At 40.3% G+C, this 19999-nt stretch overlaps 1 protein-coding gene across 1 annotated transcript in view; it reads right to left on the reverse strand.

The window, feature by feature from the left end:
* Positions 1-1711: 1711 nt before the first annotated feature.
* The window catches only part of LOC149216817 (uncharacterized), a 46867-nt gene continuing 28579 nt past the window's right edge, over positions 1712-19999 (reverse strand). The window contains exon 2 of the mRNA XM_089392859.1: positions 1712-2925. Coding sequence (XP_089248985.1) covers positions 2232-2925 — 694 coding nt within the window. The 3' untranslated portion in view covers positions 1712-2231. The remainder of the gene's footprint in view (positions 2926-19999) is intronic.

Here is a 19999-nt window from a genome sequence, read left to right on the forward strand (position 1 = left end):
GAACAAGAAGACAAATGAACCTGTGCCAGAACATAAAACAAAATACAAAAATATATAAAATTATCGAGCGCAGGTGCCAAATAAACTCCTAAGATCACACACAATGCCCGCTTCAAATGTCCGATCACACTTTGTATTTATAGCCTCGGAGGATTGACTAAATCACATAGGCTCCACGGTTACCATGGGCAAGAGCTAATTGTAATATTCGATGGTGATCCAAGCTGACCTCGGAATGCAATTAAATGACAAAAATTGGACCAGATGGTTTCATAAAAAATTATTTTACCATGGTGGTCCGCACTTTAAAAAATGGACCAAAGCAATGTGCAATTCCTTGGACCAGATCATTTTATAAAAAATATTCGACCATGGTGGCCCGCACCTCAATCAATGAACCAAAGCAATGTACAACCCCTTGGACCATTTCCATTCATTATTATTCTGAACCAGATCAACCACTAACAATGATCAATGAATTTACACCTTCTTGGACCAGATCAAACAACAATTACGTGGAGGATAAACACATTTACACCTTCAACAACAAACCATGACTTTAATGATAATTGTGTTTATACTATGGAGGATCGAGTCAAGCCATAATCAAAAGAGAGGTTAACCATGAGCTAACAAATATTAAACTCATTCCATACAACGATTTAAAATGACCAGATCAGCAATATTTTGCCAGCCACATCATCACATGAGACAACTCTGCAACCATGATATCATCAGCAAATCAACCTCAAGCATACTCAACATTGGCAGCCACATCATCACAAGAGTTGACATCAATGCCAATATGCCAACACTATCGACTCTGGACCTCTTTCCATTGTCAATTTGTTTTTTGATAGAAGATATCACCAAGCATATGCCTTGGAAATGTAGAGCAAGAGAGTATTAATGAACAGTTCTCTACAAAAAATTGTCATTAATGATAGAAATTCCAGCTCTCTAATGAAGGTATTAAATCATACGGAAAGAACAAAACACACCATAGCCCAAAAGAATAGCTCGGTTGAAAGAAGTATCTATTCATTCTCTTAAGAAACATATATATTATAGATATCACAAGGAATCATTTTCTTTATACACAGGAGACCATATCTTCCTAGAGCAATCCAGACATCTGGATCAGTGTTGCGAATATCTCGATAACATCCCGATTTATCTCAAAATCACGATTTTTTGGCCTAGCCGATGTTTTCCAATTTTTAAAGATATTTTTTATGGTATCTTAATTTTTCCGATGTTTGCCGATTTTTACCGATATTTTCCCGATTTTTACAATTTTTTTATTTTATCCCCATCCCGATGTTCGCAACATTGATCTGGATAACCATGGTCAACACTTACATAAGACACTCAGTGCATATGCAGGAATATAAAGGTTCATCTGGCCATGAAAAGATGACAAAACGACATTCTAAAAGATGTTCTCTATATAGCATTTTATTCAACAAAGGAATGATCTCTTATGTTATTTCTGTGCTGCTAGTTTTAACTTTATCCAGGCAACACTGCTAGATTTATTTGGGCTCAAGAACTGGCTAACTTCACAGCAGTCTCCTTAGGGTAGTAAACACAAGCAACATGAAAAGCAATAAACAAGCAGCATTTACCTGTGCTCCACCAACAGTGCTTCCATGAAATGTATCAACAATAAGAACCTTGCATGAAATTAAGGAAAATGATGCTCTGAAAATTCCAAAAGAACATATGTTCTTTATTTCCATCAGATAGAACTCTGTAGCTTTCACATGCATAGCATATAAGTTAGAAATTGTCATAATATTTTACACCAGTGAAGCAGAAGCATGCTTCCAGCCAAGTAATATCACGCAACAGTTTGAAGAACACAGATAAGGATATATTGTTGCTGCAACTGTGCAACATGTTACAGTTGATTTTTTGCTTATGGTATATAAAGTTGTTTATTCCATGCCAGTAATCAAACTAAAAATATTCAGTTAACAATTATCCACGTTGGCCAAAAGTTAATTTTCCACTAGTATTCCTCCTAGTACTTTACAGTAGGGATTTCATTAGCAGTTTTCCATCTAAGCATATCAAACACCAGAGATGACCAGTCCTTGACTAAGAAGTAGGACGATCTACTCTGTTCTTGTCTACATAGTGCTCTAGTAATGGCTGATTTTATCCTTGCCTGTGAAATAGAATCTCATTTCTACACCACATACCATGAATAGTTTGTCGTGGGCTCATCACCTCATGTTCAAATCTAGCTCTCCGACTTCTTTCCAGTCATCATGCATCCCATTTCCTGAGGCCACTTCTGTACTCTGAAACCCTCTATCATCACCTGTCTCAGGATCATGGTCGTCATTCAAAAAATCCTCAGAGGGCTCAGCATCATCTTCCCTCTGCAAAGTACCCCATCCATGCAAAATATCATCCATGTTTGCACCTTGTTCTTGTACAGTAGGTTCGTGCACAGTATGCTCTTCAGATTTTACTTTTACAAGAGCTTCTGCTCGAGAAGCTTCCATTCGTGCGGCTGCTTCAGCCCGGGCCAGTACTTCTGCATGTGCTTGGGCTTCTGCTCGTGCTTGTTCAGCTTGAGCCATAGCTATCCTCATTTTTGCTTCTTTTGCCTCCCTTTCTGCTTTCTCTCTAGCTTCAATTTCTGCCTGGGTATTCTGCCTCTCATCCTGAAAGATGCTTTGCTCGATCATTAATCTTTCCTCTAATCGGAGATCTCCTAGTGCTCTCCTTTTCGAGAGGGTATTGAAAATGTGAATTTGTTTCTCAAAAACTCCAGTAAATTCACCAACTTTGGAGACTATGTTCTGATCCCAGACTTGAGAACGTGACAATAACTGACCTGTTGTATCAGAGTCCAGTATTCTATCATCCTCCTCAGCTTCATAGTCTGCTACAACATGGTAAGGTAAAATCCTGCAAGACAATTAGCATAACTTGTTTAAAAAAATACATTCAATCACTCAGATCAACATTTACATCTGAAAATATTTCAATTTCCATATTATTATGCACTAAAATAGAAATCAAAGTCACTCATGAAACAAAGGAATAGATAGAAGAACGAAATTCATTGTCTCCTGCAAGATACTTGCAACTCCTAATAAGCAGCAAATTGTTACTCAGAGTTCTATTCAGAGACTTCACTTTCACTTATTACAGTCAGGTCACTCTGTACATATTTTCAACACAAAAAGTGTTTTAGCGTGTTGGGCCATGAGATAAGGAGACTGTTGAATAAGCACCAACAATATGCCCTTCAAATTGACTGTAGCTCCACAGAAACAATATACAAACTAATCAGCATCCATTATTAGCAATTTCACATAGCGAAGTTTAAAATGATTTAAAGTTCTATGTAATTATCATGTGGTATTTACTATTTATCAATCATGATTCATATATTTCCTTCATAAAATTTCCTCCAACCGGGAACTATTTTAAAAATAAAAGAAAAGGAAAACTCCCAAGTATATGTTTAGACAGCATTGTCAAAACACAAAAGCCTAACTGTTAGATATGTATTAGATTCTTTGCAGTTTGCATGGCTATCCCCACACATTGTACATTGTGTCCGGCATAGCAAGGGGATCACAGGGGGGGGCTGCAGCCCCCCTGGAAATAGTAACTAGGTTCAGTCTCCATAATGACCTTTTGTAAGCATGACATTGTATAAAGAAAGAAAGAAATTAGAATTTTATTTAAAGCATGGGTTTCATGCTCAAGTCTAGGTCAAAAGCATGTTCTTCGTGCTTCCAGGTCTTTCTAGGACAAAGAAGAATTTATGTCATGTATTACAGTCCCATTTGGACTCTTTGTACCAAATAAAAATATTTTTTTTTGTCAAGAAAAAGCCATTTATTCCTCCAAGACCAAGTCGGCCCCAAACAAGGACAAGTCGACCTAAGGGAGGGTACGACCCCTCAAGAAAGCTATAAACACAAGGAGCTCGATCTCAATTGGAGCACTCACTTATCACAAGTTCAATCTGCTATAGCGAAGGAGAAGAAAAAATAGAAGGACAAAGAAAAGAAGAATCGAAGTTTCTTGGGATAATCTCTCTCTCTATCCACACGTGCGAAGTTAGGGTTTCTGTATAGCTGCCAGTTGCAGGAGATCGAAATTGCAGGGCCAAAATTCTAGAGCGAAGTTGCAAAAGGTCAAAGTTTTGACACTGCCTTGGAGAGATCTTGCTGGGGCGCTGACTTGGTGCTTGGGAGGATTCTGGGTTTTGGTCTTTCAATCTTGGAAGTCTCATTGTAAGAAGATTCTATAAGAAGAGAAGCATTCTTTCTGGGTTTTACCCTTGGAGGGATTTTGCTCGGGTTTGGAGCCGATATCTTATGTACTTTGTTTCATTGTGATCTTCATTGTTTTGGTAATTGTTTGATGAACAAAGAATAATAAGTAATAAAAGACCAACTAACATCACAAGTAATTATCAAGTAAAGAAAGTCAATGATAATCTACAAAACCCTTGATTTTCCAACAGTGAAGCCCCACCTGCTTGGGGGGTTCATAGGGGAGCGAAAGTCCCCCCCTGCGTGGGGGTTCAGAGGCAGCACCCCCAAAAAAAATTGGATGGGATTTTGCATTTGTTTTTGGCAGTTTTTGGCACAAGCTTTTCGCTCTTAACAGCTTGTGCGCGTGGTGATTTAGCCTATGGTTTTGTAGTTTTGGTTAAGGAACTACGGTTGTATTCTAATTCAAGGTAAATGTATTGGCAGTTTATGAATACCATGGAATATATATATACATAGATAGATAGATATTGTATTGTAATACTATAAAGATGAATACACTGAAAAAAATTCTGGTTTTCCTGATTTGTGTTTCCAGGGCAACATCTCTGTGTTCATGTGTGTGTTTACCATCGCATATTTTCTATTTTCTTAAGAATCTGTTTGCAACAATTCATTGTACAAGGTTAAAACCTACACTAACCTTACGAAATTTGAATGAAGATATTTTCATGGTATCAATTCCTAAGATCAAGCAAGAATTTCTAATTGGACCAACTAATTCTAGGCAAGGTTTTTTTGTAAATTGTCATGGATATTCCACTAGACAGTTTGCCACAACAAATCTAATTAAAATAAATTGAAACCTATACTACGAAGGTTAAATTCCTTTAGATTCCAAATTTGTTAGTTACTAATCTCAAAGTCTTTAAACTACCATGGATATTCCACTAGAAAGTTCATCATAACAGATATGATAAAAATAGACTGAAATCTATACTATGAAGGTTAAATTCCTTTAGAATCCAAATTCATAAATTACTAATTTGTTGTTTATGCATGGAATAGATAAAACGTAGAAAATAGAGAACAATAAAATACAATCACACCAACCACAATAAACACCAAGATATGCTATGGGAAACTCTTGCAACAGCAAATCTAGTTGGAAGGTGAGGTTGCTCTGCCCTCTTTTGTCTAGAATGGAAATAATGCAAGTATAAAGGAGAAGTCATTGTCGATAGAGTCACCTGAGACATGTGGCTTGATAAGCTGCTACTGAACACTCACTTCCTTTGTTATGCTCTCATAATCCCACTCTCAATTGCTCTCCTCGACTATGAAACAAGATACAGTTTTCCTCCTATAGGCCTGGTTATAACATAAGCCTGATAGTCAACTAGGGGTCAAGTTTGACTCCTTCAACTGTCAACTAGAGTTATAACGTTGACCCTTCTAGAGTCTTCTTCATGGTCCTCATGTGGTTAGCCCCTTTTCCATGAGTAGTGGAGGTCGATGTGGCATCCACTCATGCCATGGTGTTCAAACACAGTAGGTCGACTCCTAGGAGGCATAACTTTTGCATATGAAATCTAATTGAGGTGATTCTTGCAACATTGAAAAGGTCTCTAATGGTAGAACAACATCACGAAATCCACCGCTTAAGTGGGAAAGTTTACCCACAAAAAAATGTCATTTAATGCCTCAAATGGCCCTAGAAGGTATTAGACCCCAATTCTCCAAACTGGTGCCCGCCAATAAAATATCTCTTGCAAGTTGATTCCTCCAATTTTCCCACTTTGAAAGCATCGAGATAGATGACAAGTTGTATAATGATCTAATTTGGATCATACCTCCTTATTTCAGGAGGCTTTTGGTCCTTATAAGCTTTACTAAATGAGGTGAGAAAATGTTTCTTCTACCTTCTCCCTAGATTACCATTTAGCCTTGCCTAGAAGTTGTCCTTTCAATCCAACCTGCCAAAGTTCATGCCACCCCTATCTTGTAGTTCTAGTCCTATTTTGCAAAATTGTATCCTCTGTCAATTATGCTTAAGCATCTAGTGCTAAGTCCTATATGTAAGGTAGGACCTACTCTTTTTGATCCAACATGGAAAGCTCATAGAGTTTGAGATTTTCCACATTCACCACTAAGTAAATGTGCATGTATGGGGGTAGGTTGAGTCTATAGGCATTATCTCCCACCTTTCCAATATCTCAAAAGGACCTTATCGTCGAGCTTCAATTTTTTTGCCAAGACCTTGTAATCTTTCCTTGTTCAATTGTAGCCATACTCTATCTCCCACTCTAAATGACTTCTCTATTCTGTGTTGATCATGCTTGCCCTTGTATTTTTCCTGTGACTTCTTCAACGTCTCTTGTACTTGCAAATGGATCTCCCTAATTTTCTCAAAAAAAAATTCCACTCTTAATGCATCCCCTATGAGATTCTCCCTAGCTCATTCTTGTTATCCATATACAACAACCAAAGGTGTAGGTGGCAAATATCTAAAACAAGTTTCAAATGGAGGCTTGCCAGTAGAAGTGTGGACTACTCTGTAATAAGAGTGTTGTATATATACCAAATTTTCATCCTAGGTCTTTGGATGCTTTTGATTGTAACCCCTCAAAAGTTGCACCAAAATCCAAATTAACTACTACTATCTACCCCTCTGTCTGTGGATGGAATGTTGTAGACAGCTTCAACTTCATGTCCATCTTCTCCCACAACATAGTCCAAAATGCACTGAAAAATTTGGCGTCCTTGTCTGGAATGATGCTCCTTGGTATCCCAAAGTGCATCAAGACTTGTTCAAAAAACAAGTTTGTTGTTTCTTTCCCTTTAATGGTATTTTTATAAGGCATGAGAATGCACATCTTGTAGTCATGTCCCTTCCTAGTTGTTGGTAAACCTAACACAGAATCCATCGAAATGTTTTCCCAAGGATGAGTGGGTACAAGCAATGGATGGTATGGACTATGTTTCCTCTTACTAGGCTTGTTAGTACAACAAAGCATACATCCTCTAATGAACCTTGCTACATCTTCTTGCATTGTAGGAAAATACACATACCTCTATAAGTTGGCCATTGTCTTCCCTACACAAAACACCCTATAACCTTGGAGGTGTAAGCATCTCTAATTAGCTACAGTCGCTTACCTTTAGGAAAAAAAAGCTTGGCCAGCCTATAGAGTAACCCATTTTAGAGATGATAGTCAACTGTGTTGTCACCATTGTCTGCATGACCCTAACTCTACAATTATTGAAACACCTCCTTGAATCTTCATCCTCTATGTATGCATCATGAGTGAAAGGCTCCATGTGCATCAGAGTTCCCAAAGATGTAATTTTTTATGTGAGTGGCCTTGAAAGCATGTCAGCCAACTTGTTTATGCTACCCTTCTTATACTTGATGACTACATGAAATTGTTGCAAGAACCCCATCCATATGCAGTGTCTGGTCTACTATAGCTTACTTTGGGCTTGCAGGTACTATAATCACTGGTGATCTGTGTCGATGATGGTCTCCTTTCCCATCAAATAGTGTTTCCACTTTTGGACAAGTTGTACCAATGCATAGAGCTCCTTGTCATATGTAGGGTACTTGAGAACTACCCCATGAAATACTTCAAAACAGTAGTATTCATTGTTCAAGCCTTCCTCTCCACATCAAGACTGCTCCCATGGCATATCCACTTGCATCCACCTCCACTTCGAAGGAATTTTACAAGTTTAGTAACGCAAGAACTAGTGCTTGATTGGTATTTTGTTTCAACTATTCAAAGGCCTTCTATTGACCCTTCCCACACTGGTCAAGTTGTCACAACATATCTAATAAAAATAAATTGAAATGTATAATATGAAGGTTAAATTCTTTAAGTTCTTGATTTGTTTGTTATTAATCTATAAATTGCCATGAATATTTCACTAGACAATTCGTCACAATAAATCTAATAAAAATAAACTAAAATATATATTATGAAGGTTAAGTTCCTTTGGATTCCAGATTCATTAATTATTGATTTGTTGTTTATGCATGGAATAGATAAAATGTGGAAAATAGAGAACAATAAAATACAATTACACACCAACCACAATCAACACCAAGATATGCTCTAGGAAACCCTTACAGGAGAAAACCCAACTAGAAATTGAGGTTGCTTTGCTCTCTTTTGTCTAGAATGGAAATAATGCAACTACAAAGGAGAAGACACTCTATGCAATCACCTAAGACCTGTGGCTTGATAGGCTACTACAAAACACTAACTCCCTCTGTTATGGTCTGTCACTCCCATTCCCAATTGCTCTACTCTACTACAAAACAACATACAATCCAAAATAATGGAACCCCTTTTCCTTCTAGTGGGCCAGTTATAACATAGCCTGATAGCCAACTAGACGTCAAGTTTGACTCCATAACTCTCAACTAGAGTTAGAACTTTTACCCTTCTAATTCCTCATATTCTTCACATGGCTAGCCCCTTTTCCATGACTAACAGGGGATTACATGGCATCCACTAATGCCATGGTGGTCAAACATGGTAGGTAAACTTCCGAGAGGCATAACTTTGCATAGAAAGTCCCATTGACATGATTCTTGCACCTTTGAAAAGGCCTTTGAGTGTAGGAAAGTGTCATGGGATCCAGAGCTTAAGCAGGGAAGTTTTTCCCCCAAAATAACATCATTTAAGGCTCAAAATAGCCCTAGAAGGTTTCAAACCCCAACTCTCCAAATTGATTCCCGCCAATAAAACTGCTCATGTAAGTTGATTCCTCCAATTTTCCAATCTCAAAGCATCAAGATAGATAACAAATTGTATAATGCTCCAATCCAGATCAGAGACCCCACTCTAGCAATGGACAATGACTGATCTGTAAACTGATGTGGATACTCCACAAAACAGCCCATCACAAAAGATGGTATATGGCACTGCACATACAGTCAGGTTATACTCTATTGTGTAATGATTACCTATGATCAAGTTCTAATATTAGAAGCATACTGTTTCTTTATGAAAAATAACTGAGAAAAAAAGTGAAGAGATACAGTTGTAAAACAAGTACGCAATTTACACATTGAACACAAGATGTATCCTTGAGAAACTCATGAGGTTGAAAACTCCAGCAAGAAATAAAGACCATACTTTGCTCTTTTAATCTCAAATTTATAGTCCAAAACAGAAAGAAAGATAATCATTCACTATGGAGTAAATGGATATAGTAGCATTGTTAACACTACATTTCCCCTTGCAAGTCCAATCGTTAAGTTCTAGCACATTCATGAGTACATTTGGGGTTAGGATGGGACTTGTCCCAAGTCCATCTTGATAGATTCGACATCAATGATTTATGGTACATTGTTCCAAATTATTATTCGAGACAGATCTTTACTCTGGAATTGTGTGTATGAGTTTAGGGGTTAGGCCCAGAGATGACCTTCTTCCAGGAGGCTTCGGGTTCAGTTTCATTTTTTTATTTTTACAAATTTACTCGTGCAAATTGACTTGCAGCTTTTGGGAGGATGAAGATAGTTACAGGGAAGTTTCAAAGTCTTGAGTTGATCTTTTAGCAAGTTTTATTTTTATAAACTGGTCATTTCCATCAGAGGATTGCAGTTTTGGGGACTCATTTCAATAAGATGTGTGCATTTGGTTCAATTTTGGCAAATGCTTGGAGAAGGGTGCTTTGTGCTCTTTCTGCATTTGTGTCTTTTTGGATGGATCATACCTTTTCTGAATACTCGTTATGGCCAAAAGCATGGGTGTCAAGTTTGGTGACGATCAAAGAAGATGTATTTTTTGTTGGATTTTGTACCTTGGAACAACTTCTCCAAGACTTCCGCGCAGAGAACAGTTCAGCAGAAAGATACAGTTGCAGAGCACCATTAATGGCAGCAGCAAGCAAAGAAGATTTGGGAGCTTGCAGAGAAGGTACTTCAGTAGGGACTTCATACAGCAGTCTGTACAGCAGCCTTCATGACAATGGCAACAACACACATTCCTTCATCAGATCCGTACTTCAGTGAACAAGGGCACAGGGCAATTTGTGGAGGTGCATGCATGCTAAATTGGTTTAATTCCAGTTTAGATGTTGTTTTATGTTTAGCAGTTCAGTTCTATTTCTGAGGTTGCCTTACGTATTAGTTGCATCCACAGTTAGGAATCAGGATGCTTTGCATGTGGAAAGTTTCCAAGAATAGATGGAGCGCAGATCCCTAGAAGACAGAGATGCATGCATGCATATTTGCCATCTCCACTGGTGGGTGCACCTTCCTAGGAATAGTTATTTCATGCAGGTTGAGGGTGTTAATCCCAAGGTCTAGAATAGACCTCGGGTTTAGGTTTAGTGCAATTAAGGCACTGTTATGCATGTGTCCAGATTCATAGTACCTCCTAGTATATAAAGGAGAAGCCACGGGTATAGCTTTTATTCATTCAGTTTTTCAGTATTGCAAACAGTGGGTGAAGAGTAGAGTTTGAAGCTTACCCTCCATTCCTGTTTTCAAGAATAAGAAAAAAGAGATGTGATTTGAGTTTCTGATGTGTACCTGCTGCTATTGTCTTCAGTTTGATGTGTTTTAGTTCCTAGTAAAAATCAGAGTGCAGTTTGATGGAGATTTCAGTAATCTGTTTTCCTAAGTAGGTCGGTTAGAAATTGTTGAGATTTGTAGCTTGGTAGGTACTCCAAGCGCTAGGGTTCAGGGATTGGAGGTTGGAACGCCACAAAAGCACTTTGTGGGCTTGGAACCCAAGATGTGGGCTTTGCACCCAAGCTTGTGGGTGTGAATCCATGAAGAGTTTAGGACATGTGATGATTTGAGTTGATAGAGAACCCCAGGAGCAATGAAAATCACTCAAATCCGAGTTTTCTATCATGAGATACGAATTTTTGAAGTTAATGAGTGGGTTTGGTTAAGATAGGCTAGGTGATTAGAGGCCTTATGACAGGTTGTCAACCCCACATGTGTGACTTGATGGAACCGTTGTGTTTAGTATAAATACAAGGTAAGTGTGAGGTCATTTCTACACATCCAAGTGAGCAACACAAGAGCAACCCGCACTCAAGAGATCTCTGTTTGGGCCGCCGATCTAGGAGGCAGATTCCAGCAAAGGATAAGAGGGCTAGATGAAGCATCTTTGTGACTGTTCAGAAGTCAAATTGATCTAGCAGAAGGGCCAAGGGAAGATGTTTTTGGGTCTGGTTTTGGAGTTTGTGTGGGCAGATCTCAGGTAACACGGCCGCAGACCTGTAAAGCAGCCTGTAGGGAGGCTGAGCCCTAGATCTCTGCTTGGAGGAGAGCCGTGAGGCTGTACAGTGGGCTGGAAGGAGCCCTACCAGCCAGCGAATTGGAGGAGAGCCACACAAAAAGGCAGCTGCAGCTGTTAGGACATATGAGCAGAGGAATAGGGTTGTTGATGACTGGTATCTTGCCCTAACCAGGTCGAAACCTACAGCAGAGGAACAGACCTAAAACAGTAAGCGTAAAAGATATATTTATGTGTCTTATGGTTGATTTGTTGCTAGATGTTGGATCCTAGATTTGGATCAGATTGGATGGTGTGTTTTTGGATGACTGTAGCAGTCAAGAGATAGCGCTGAAATGGGCTGTCAGTGTGAAAATTCTATCACTGCAGCAACTGATTTACTTTTCCTACTTATTCCACAATAAGTTATTAATGAAATTACTTCAATAAACATTAAAATATATACTGCTGCAGATATCACACCGTAATACACAAACAAACATATGCACAAGCATCAACACATTGACACAGATATTTTGGACAACAGTCCCCGTAAAAACCCAACGTGGGAAAACCAGTGCAGCAAGGGAGGATTTTATTATTCGGTAATTTCCCTGTACAACAGGGTGCTAAACTGCCTTACCCACAGAGAAATAATTCTCCAGCATTTCTCCCAATCCCAACGTCAGCCCAGCTGACCTCTACGTGGCTCTCAGACCCTCTGCATCAGCCCCTGATTGACTACGTCAGTGTTGGACCTCTCTGCCTCACCCATGTAGACCCAGCTAGTGCTTGCGCAGTCTGCGTCTGCCTCTCCTGCCTCAGCGCTGATCTCTAGTGGCTGATCTCGTCTCTCTGCTCTGTACTCGCTGCCTCCTGACTGCTCACCAGACCACTGGTTCAATTTCTCAGCTAACCCTGCTCCAAAAATTGAATTGACTAGTCTCCCTCAGTGTGTTCTCCAAGTGACCCTTAAGCCTCTTCTTATATTTTTCTCGTTAACAAATCAACGGCCGAGATTAAGTCCCTAAGCAACGGCTAAGATTAGATCTGGCTTGATCCATGACTTTTGGACCATTCTAACACAGTTTTATATTAATTAACATTAATATTTTAATTTCCCTAAGTTTAGACTTAGGGACTCCATTAATAATATTAATTATTTTAATATCTCCCAAACTATTTAGAATATGCCCAAACCCTTTCTGGGTATTGGAGATCTCATGTGCCTTAGCCTCTCCACCAAATTTCGTGGCTAGAGCACATCCGATGCTACCCCAAATCAACACTCCCTCTTAATGAAGACTGTGCTCTAGCAATACTCCTCATTGAGCATCACCTTGATCATCCGGCATTCGTCCCTGTGTTGATGCTAGGCCTGCTGCCCATCATCTGCACTGTTGTATCCTGTACTGCTGCCCATGGCTCTGCCACTGCCACTGCTACATCTGTACGACAACTCCCTCTGCATCCGTGTTGTTGTTGGTCCTTTCTCCCAACATCGCATCCGCACTGCAACTCCCTCAGCATCCGTGCTGCTATCACTCCCATTTCTGCTTCTAAAACGGGTTCTTTACCATCCCCATCTTTTCCCTCAAGTAGTCAAATTTTGTCCTTCCAAGGGCCTTGGTGAGGATGTCCGCCACCTGTTCTCCTGTAGCTCAACTGTACAGCTCCTCGTTGGACACAGTCTCTGACAAAGTGACACCAGATATCAATATGCTTCGACCTATCATGAAACACTGGATTCTCAGAGAGCTTAATGCAACTCTAATTATCACACAAGATCCTGGTCACCTCCATATTCCTTCTGAATAGGTTCACAAGCAGTTTTCTAAGCCATATGGCCTCACACGAAGTTGTGCTTACTGCCATATATTCTGCCTCAGATGAGCTCAGAGCCACGGGCTTCTGTTTCCTTTAGCACCAGGAGGTCATTCCTGATCTAATGTTGAAACATTACCTAGAGGTACTTTTCCGATCCACTGAACTTCCTACCCAATCTGCATCAGTAAATCCACTCAAACTGATATCCTTACCTTTAGTGTGCAATAGCCCATAATCAACTGTTCCCTGTAAATACCTGAGAACGTGCTTGGTTGTTGCCCAGTGTGCCCTCTTTGGTTCCACCATGAACTGACTGAGGGTGTGGACAGCGTAGCAAATGTTTGGCCTGGTATTGACCAGATATCAAGGACCCGATGAGCTGCCTGTATAGGGTGGGATCGACATCCTTGACTTTTGATGAATCAATATTCTTCCAGTTGGTGATCATTGGCATAGCCATAGATCTATAGTCTTCCATCCCGAATCTTTTCAGGATTTCTGTAGCATACCTCCCTTGCCCAAGGAAGGTTTCTCCCTTCTACTGCCAAACTTCCAACCCTAAGAAGTAGTGCATTCGTCCCAAATCCTTCATATCGAATTCTGTGGCTAGATTCTTCTTGCGTCTGGATGATCTTGTCAGACAGAGATCATCCACATACAATACCAAAATTAGCGACTTGTTCTCTACAACCAAATAGTAGAGATTCGGATCCGCGTCACTCTTGACAAATCCCATCTTCTGCAAGTAGCCATCTATTCGACCAAACCATGCTCTCGGTGCCTGCTTCAGCCCATACAAGGCTTTCTTTAATCTGCATACATGAGACTTCTTCTCATGAGTTTCAAAGCCCTCTGGTTGTTCAATGTATACCTCTTCTTCTATTACCCCGTTCAGAAATGTCGTTTTGACATACATCTGATGAATCTCCCATCCCATCTGGGCTGCAAGAGATATCACGGTCCTAATAGATGTATACCTGGCTACCAAGGCAAAGGTCTCCTCATTGTGAATCCCTTCCTTTTGAGCATACCCCTTAGCCACAAACCTGGCCTTGTACTTCTCAACACTGCCGTCTGCAACGTATTTGATCTTGTAGATCCATCTTGAACCTACCACTGATCTATCTTGAGGCCTTGGCACCACCTCCCAGACATCGTTCACCATTATGGAGTTGTACTCCTCTACCATCGCATCTACCCAAACCTGATGTTGAGCTGCCTCCTTGTAACCGGCAGGCTCTCCATCCTGAGCTACTAATGCCTGATACCTATCCGACTGTTTTCGCTCCCTCTTATTGTTTCTTGGTGCACCGATGAAGTCCTCTGCATCTCACAGAATCTGACGAAGTTCCCTGCGAGTTCTTCCTCTGCCAGCAGGTGCTTCTGTTCGCTCCTCCTCCTCATTCTGAGAATCTTCCTGACCTGAGGAAGAATTCTTTACTTCTGTTGGTTGAAGAGCCTTAACCAACGACTCCTCTTTCGACTGCTCCTCGGAAGTATCTCGTGAGATCTTCTGAAAGCCCTATCCTCCATGAACTTTACATCTCGTCGTACTACTACCTTCCTTCTCCCTGGAAGATAGATTCTATATGCCTTAGCGTTCTCGCTATGTCCCACCAGATATCCCTTTTCCGCAGTCTAATCCAGCTTCTTCCTCTTTTCTTTCAGTATGCGGCAATATGCTAAACTCCCAAATATCTTGAAATGACTGACTTCAAGTGTCTTCCCTGTGAAGACTTTCTCTGGAGTAATCTTGCCCAATGCCCGATGAGGAGACCTATTCTAAACATAGACTGTTGTGTTGCATGCTTCCGCCCACAGGAATTTCGGCATATCCTGATCATACATCATGGCCCTAGCTACTTCTACAATAGTCATGTTCTTTCTTTCTGCTACCCCATTCTGCTCTGGATTGTAGGGAGCTGTCCACTCTCTTTTGATGCCCTCCTTAGCGCAAAAATCAGTGAAGTCCTTATCGACATATTCTCCACCATTATCTGAGCGCAAAACTTTTATTTTCTTCCCAGTCAGATTCTCCACCAGAGCCTTGAACTCCTTGAATCGACAGAAAACCTCATCCTTGGTTTTCAGAAAATAAATCCAAGCTTTCCTTGAGTGGTCATCAATGAAGGTAAAGAAATATTCGGCACCACTGAGAGCTTTGACAAACATAGGTCCGCAGACATCAGAGTGTATTAATCCTAGTACACTCTTGGCCCTATGTTTGATCCTAGGAAATGTAGCCTTGGCATACTTTCCTAGAGCACATCCCTTGCATACATCATCTCGTTACGTACTCAGATCCAGAACTCCTATTACAGTGCTCCTGAGAATTCTCAGAGCCCCATGGTGCAAGCGACCCATTCTTTTGTGCCATAGTTCGTTCAAATCCTTGTCTCCATGACTGCCTATTATTGCCATTGGTGATTCTAGTTGTAATCTATACAACCGATTACTTTTGATCCCGATCTGCACTTTTTTTTTCCAGCTCGGGTGTTTGACGTATACATTCTCTTTGATGAAGTAGACGTCATAGCCCTTGCCTTGTAGTTGCGACACGAAAGTAAGTTCATCCCCAATCCTGATACATGCAGCATATTTGTAGCACGGAACTGTTCTCCCAATTCTGTTTGAAAAACTATGGTTCCCTTCCCTACTGGAGTATACTTTGCCTTGTTCCCCATGGTGATCTGAAAGTTCATCTTCTCTTCTCGATATTCTGAGAAACATTCCCTGATTCTAGTCATATGCCACGAGGCTCCACTGTCTATACACCATACTTCTAAATTCTAACGATGCAGCACTAGTCATACACGCCACTTCTTCTTCAAGCATGGAAGCCAACATCAAGAAATCGAAATCTCTTTCTCTTGTGCAATCTTCTGAAAATCTGTGCGAGTCCCCTGACTTGGATGCATCTGCATCATGGTCTTGACCCATAACCGATTTTCCCTTTCTGTCTCTGATTACTTGCTCTGATACCATGTGAAAATTCTATCACTGCAGCAACTGATTTACTTTTCCTACTTATTCCACAATAAGTTATTTATGAAATTACTTCAATAAACATTAAAATAAATATTGTTGCAGATATCACACCGTAATACAGAAACAAACATATGCACAAGCATCAACACATTGACACAAATATTTTGGACAATAGCTCTCGGAAAAACCCAACGTGGGAAAATCGGTGCAGCAAGGGAGGATTTTATTATTCAGCAATTTTTCTGTACAACTGGGTGCCAAACTGGCTTACCCACAGAGAGAAATAATTCTCCAACATTTCTCCCAATCCCAGCATCAGCCCAGCTAACCTCTGCGTGGCTCTCAGACCCTCTGCGTCACACACGCAGGCCCAACTAGTGACTACGCAGTCTTCTGCTGCCTCTGCGTCTGCTTGAAAAGCTCTGCGTCTGCCTCTCCCGCCTCAGCGTTGATCTCTAGTGGTTGATCCCATCTCTCTGCTCCGTACTTACTACCTCCTGACTGCTCACCAAACCATTGATTCAATCTCTCAGCTAACCCCGCTCCAGAAACTGAACTGACTGGTCCTCCTCAATGTGTTCTCCAAGTGACCCTCAAGCCTCCTCTTATACTTTTCTCGTTGACAAATCAATGACCGAGATTAAGTCCCTAATCAACGGCTAAGATTAGATCTGTCTTGATCCATGACTTTTGGACCATTCTAACACAGTTTTATATTAATTAACATTAATATTTTAATTTCCCTAAGTTTAGACTTAGGGACTCCCTTAAAAATATTAATTAATTTTATATTTCCCGAACTATTTAGAATCTGCCCAAACCCTTTCTGGGTATTGGAGATCTCATGTGCCTTATCCTTTCCACCAAATTTCGTGGCTAGAGCACATTCGATGCTACCCCAAATCAACAGTCAGATGCCCTAACCAGTGGGCAGATGCTACAGTGGTTATTGGAGCCTAGATTTGTGTAATAGCTCCTCTATTGCAGAACAAATGGCAGATCTTCAGAGCTCTAGTTTGATGATGGTTGAGCAGATCTGAAGGACATGTTGCTTGGTGTTGTATTGGGCATTTGAGGTCTATTGGAGGGCAGCATGAAAGTGCCCAAGTGTGAAGCCCTAAGTGCAGTGCAGGGAAGGACTCTTGGCTGCTAGGAGTGGCAGTTGTTGGAGCTCAAGGTTTGGCCAGCCAAAGGAGCAGATTGTTGTAACCCGTGTTCATCATTGGAGAAGCGACATTCAACGGTGATAGGTAGCAGCCCTCCTGCCCTATGTAATTCTTCATTGGAGCATAGCAAGAAGACTATAGTGGGCTGAAGTCGCTAAGTAGCTAAGGAGCAGCAGTGGGCAGTTGAAAGTTGTTTACAAACGGAGTTGTGAACAACTCAACAGGAGTCTCGATGTGTTAATACGTTGAAGGAATAACGATCAGCTAGAGAGCAAGTGAAGCTAAGTTCAATGACCTAATGGAGTTGGTTCATTGATAGAGGCAGATTAGGGTTGTGCAGATCAAGAGCCAAAGGACCGTGCAGATGTGTATAGGGTACAACCAAGGCAACTATGAGTAGCTCTACATCAGCTTGACAGTTAGAGTATCTTGTATTGGGTAGATTAGTGGTCATCATGACAAACACCAAGCCCTAGTTGTTGTATATCTTGTATCAGTGGATGTATGAGGGTCATTATCCCTGGTACAGGAGCCCTAGATTGTTGTATTATTCAGTTGAATTAATATAATGAAGTTGGGTTATTGTACATATTTGTGTAAAAGGTTGTGTATATTTTATGCACTAGTAGATTTATTGTTGTTTATATTCCATTGTGCAAAGTAGACTTGTGATACTTAGTTTGGTAGCATTAGTGATTTAAGATTCTATCCTAGACACTAGTATCGTGGAAAATCAACAGAAATTAGACCAAGACTGTTACCATGTGTTGTGTATAATTTTAACATGGTCTCTGAGTGGTGTATCTCAAACCTTCTAGAATTTTGTGTATGGAGAGTACAGCCTCGAAGGAAAGAGAGTTGTTGAAGGGTTTCAGTGGACAGTATATCCAGGCTTCAGTGACCAAAGCAGATATGTGCCTGTGATCAACACGTGGAACTAAGCAGGGTTATGGGGTATGAAACCCTAGTTAATCAAGTGAGTGGAAATGAAAGCTTGTTTAGTGGAGTTGTAGTAATGAACATTCCCAACATGCAAGAGAGACACTTGTTAGAGGTACCTCTAATTTTGTGTTGTGGAATGCAAACAACAAAACCTCCTGAAAGCAACAAACCTTTAGTACAATGTTGAGAAGGAGGTCAAAGTTCAAACACCCTACAAATCCCAAAGATATAAAATAGTACGAGAATGTAGTGAAATCCAAGCAAATCACGCTGAAATAGGTAAAGGAACATCTAATCCTTCATATCACCAAGAAGAGCATTGCCTAGGAGATGTATGATTCCTTGGGAACCCTATACCAGAGAGAAAACATATCCAAGAAGATGCTCTTGAGAAACAAGCTCACCAAAACCTGCATGTGTAATATAGATATAGTGGCTAGCTATCTGATGAAGTTCACAAAACTGAGAGACCAGCTCAGTGCGAGTGGTGATGAAACCAAAGAAGATAAGCTAGTTTGAACTTTGGATTACTTTGAATGGCTTTAATTCATCTTGGCACAACTTTGTCTAGGTTATCTGTGGTCAGGGGAAGTTAACTAACTTTGAGAAGTTATGGGATGTTTTCATGGAGAGGAGATGAGATAAGAGCAAGTTTCAACTCATTACAATGATGACGATGAAGCACCAGCCTAGCCCTCATTATTATGGTGGGGAGCAGAGGTAGGGATAGAGTGGCAAGAATAAATAATCATATTCATGTCAAGGGAAGACATACTTGAGCCATATCAAGTGCTTCAGGTGTGACAAACACAGCCACAATGTCTCTAAGTATTCTGAGAGGATGAAGGGCAAATAGCAACTGCAGCAATAGTTTGGTGGGAGTGCAGATGCTTCCAACATGGACAATTTCATTGCCTAGCTAAACATCCATTTTGCCATGGTGTCCATTCTTCCCATGTCAATAGTTTCAGTGGTTGGGGGGTATGTGGACAACAGAGTTTCAAGACATGTGACTTATAATAGCAAGATTTCAGCAGGTTTTAAGAGCAAGAGGGAGGAAAGCTTGTGGAGTTCGGTAATGGTGTCACATAATCTTGATTTGTAAGAGCAAAGCCTAATCTAGCACCTTAGGTATGAGATGAATTGATGTCAAATGCATGATGGTATCCATTGATTCTTAATGATCTAGAAACATGTGTCCTTTTTGTGTTATATCACCTATTGTTCTCGTCTTGTACTTAAATGTATCATGTAGTCAGTTTAAAAGCTGAATTGTATCACCCAATGCACAATGTAAATCTTCCTTATTGTAATCAAATTTATTTCAACTTTGTAATAAATTTTGACATTAAAGGTCCTTTGGCTATTAATATAATATAGTGTATTGTCTTTAACACAAAAAGGAAGGGTAAGCCTCGAGGGTTAGCTCAATTGGTCAAGCTCTTGTTGCTAAAGTGCCTCGCAAATGGGAGGTCACGAGGTAAATTCTCCTTAGCGCCTTGGGGGTTAGGCTCTGCTAGTTTGGTCGGCGGGATGTGACGATCTGCCTAGATTTTCCTCAAAAAAAACACAAAAATGGAGG

The sequence above is a fragment of the Pinus tabuliformis genome, chromosome 1_1, assembly GCF_031772625.1.
Source record: "Pinus tabuliformis cultivar Carrire ecotype Pingquan chromosome 1_1, CPIR1, whole genome shotgun sequence".
In the NCBI taxonomy this organism is placed as follows: Eukaryota; Viridiplantae; Streptophyta; class Pinopsida; order Pinales; family Pinaceae; genus Pinus; species Pinus tabuliformis.